Source organism: Tupaia chinensis, unplaced genomic scaffold (genome assembly GCF_000334495.1).
Source record: "Tupaia chinensis unplaced genomic scaffold, TupChi_1.0 Scaffold000074_1, whole genome shotgun sequence".
Taxonomy (NCBI): Eukaryota; Metazoa; Chordata; class Mammalia; order Scandentia; family Tupaiidae; genus Tupaia; species Tupaia belangeri.
Window position 1 is genome coordinate 997,496 of NW_006159534.1, and position 2,872 is coordinate 1,000,367.

At 42.4% G+C, this 2,872-nt stretch overlaps 1 protein-coding gene across 1 annotated transcript; it reads left to right on the top strand.

Annotated features, from left to right (window-relative positions):
- The first annotated feature begins 1,885 nt into the window (after positions 1 to 1,885).
- LOC102477800 (peptidyl-prolyl cis-trans isomerase A) lies at positions 1,886 to 2,375 on the top strand. The gene is given in 2 exon segments (XM_014583768.2): positions 1,886 to 2,314; positions 2,317 to 2,375. Coding segments are annotated over 2 exon segments (480 nt in total). The 5' UTR covers positions 1,886 to 1,893.
- Positions 2,376 to 2,872: the final 497 nt, after the last annotated feature.

Genomic DNA, 2,872 nt, shown 5'->3' on the forward strand with positions numbered 1-2,872 from the left:
CCCTTTGTTTTGGTCATTTTGGTTAATTACTGGAAGATGGCGGTTCTGGCCAAAAGGCAACATCTGGATATTCTGATAGCAAAACTAAACCACCTACAAGGTTTCATCAAGTAAAACTATAAGGCTTTTTTCTTTTTTTGGCTATACTGCTCATGTGCTCACTGGAGAGAGACAGAGAGAGAGAAATCACTCCCTAGGAGGGATGGTCACACCACAATCTCCTCTCCTCCATTCCTCCATTCTCCTCTCAAGATTCTGGCACATATGTATGTGTACCTTGCATGTTTTCAAGCCTCCAGATCCACCCATGTAGATCCAACCACCTTACCCTTCCATGCCACAGACTGGCCCAAATCAGACATATTTTCATTTTAAATGTTTTAAATTGACATTGACTATTATAAAGATGTAAAAAAAGAAGTATATGTGCAGAATAAATAAAAAATTATTCCATAATTACTAAAGACCTACCATGTGGCAGGTACCATGTCAGGTATAGAGAATAAAGAAATCGATCTTTGCAACCTAGTATCTTAGTATGCAAGAGTCATACATATTTATGCAATCAGTACTTCACCGCCTACATATATGTCACACATAAATGTACACACACACACACAGAGATATTATCAGTCAGTAATTCTCTAGAGACCTTCTGCCAGTATGGTCAACTACCGGTATTAGAGGGTATATATATGTAGCCAATATTTTATACTTTTTTCCACATTCATAAAAAAATACAGCTTAATGTATTTATCTTCCTATAGTAGCCCACTATACTATTGCTGTATTTTATCTGTAAATCTCGATAATTTTCCAAAAAGCCAAGAGGAGAAAAGGAGTTATAACCTATCAACAGAGGGGAGGTAAGATAAAAGTCTTTAATAAATATTAGTAAGCCTAAGGTTAAGACGGGAGACCAGCAGTTGGCATAATGGCTATGTCCTAGACTCGCATGTAGTCAACCACGGTTTGAGTTCCAGACCCGGTGGCTTAAACTCACACTGGGAAACGTGTGTGTGTGTGTGCCGAAGATCCCAAGAAGAGAGTGGAGGAGAAGGGATTGTGGCATGACCACCCCTGGGGGGTGATTTCTTGCTTTCTGTCTCTGTCTCTCTCTGTCTTTCTGTTGAGGGCACACCCCTATAACAAAAACCTCTCAAAAAAAAGGGAAAAAAAAGAAAAGACTAAGATGCTAAGTAGTTCAACAGTTTTGGACATAGGGTGTGTGTGCTCACTGGAGAGAGATAGAAAGAGGGAAATTAAGAAATTGCGTCCCCCCCAAGGGGGATGGCCAGGCCATAATCCCTTCTACTCCACTGTCGTCTTGGGACCTTGGGCATGCACACACACACACACCCAGGATGTTTTTCAAGCCACCGGGCCCAGTACTCACACTGTGGTGGGCCATGTGGGAGTCCAGTCCCTTAATCATCACACTATCTGCTGGCCCCTTCATGAGCTTTCTGAAGTCTTTTGGTATATCTAAGTCTCAACCCATAGCAACAGGCTACACAGTATGAATCTAACAAACCTTGAAAACTTTATCACTGGCCTCAAGAGAAATGGGCTTAAAAAAAAAAAAAAAAAAAGCTGGGGACCAGCAGTTGGCGTAATGGCTATGCTGCTGGACTCCCACGTAGTCGACCACGGTTCGAGTCCCGGACCCGGTGGATTAAACTCACGCCGGGCACGTGTGCGTGCTTGCCCAAAATCCCAAGAGGAGAACAGAGAAGGGATTGTGGCGTGGCCATCGCCCCTGGGGGGTGATTTCTCGCTTTCTGTCTCTCTGTCTCTCTCTGTCTGGCGAGCACATGCGCCCTATAGCAAAAAAAAACCTCTCCACAAAAAAAAAAAAAAGCCAATAGTCACCCAAGTGGCTCACCATCAGCCATGGTCAATGCCACTGGGTTCTTCAACATCACTAACAACAGTGAGCCCTTGGGCCACATCTCCTTTGAGCTGTTTGCAGACAACGTTCCCAAAACAGCAGAAAACTTTAATGCTTTGAGCCCTGGAGAGAAAGGATTTGGTTATAAGAATGCCTGCTTTCACAGAATTATTGCAGGGAGCCGGGATGGTGACTTCACACACCATAATGGTACTGGCAAGTCCATCTTTGGTGAGAAACTTGATTATCAGAACTTCATCTTGAAACACACAGGTCCTGGCATCTTGGCCATCACAAATGCTGGGCCCAAAACAAACAGTTCTCAGTTTTTCATCTACACTATCAAGACTGAGTAGTTGAATGGCAAGCACGTAATCTTTGGCAAGATGAAAAAGAGTATGAATACTGTGGACACCATGGAGCACTTGGGTCTGAGAATGGCAAGATCAGCAAGATCACCACTGCTGATTGTGTACAAGTCTAATGAATTTTTTAAAAGATTTATTTTATTTTATTTTTATTTATTTATTTGTTTGTTTATTTTAATTTGACCAGAGAGGGACAGAGAGAGAGAGAGAAAGCCGCCAGGTCAGGGACTTGAACCATGGTTGGTCATGTAGAGAGAGAGAGAGAAAGCCGCCAGGTCCAGGACTTGAACCGTGGTCAGCCATGGGGGAGTCCAGCCCCTTAACCACCACGCCGCCTGCCCTAACTCTAATGAATTTGACTTCCATTTTTCTCTTATCCACGAGATCATTCTTTCTGTAGCTCAGAAGAGCGCCCCTCCACCCCATCTGCTCTCAATGTTCTATAACCCATGCTCTCACTATAGTTCTTTGGGTTCTATATTTTCCTTATTCCCTTCCAAATCTAGCTTAATTGCAAAGTTTATGACTATGAAATAAAAACTAATTAAAAAAAAGCCTTAACATCTTTATATATACTCCAAAAGGTGTGTGTGTATATATATGTATGTGTATA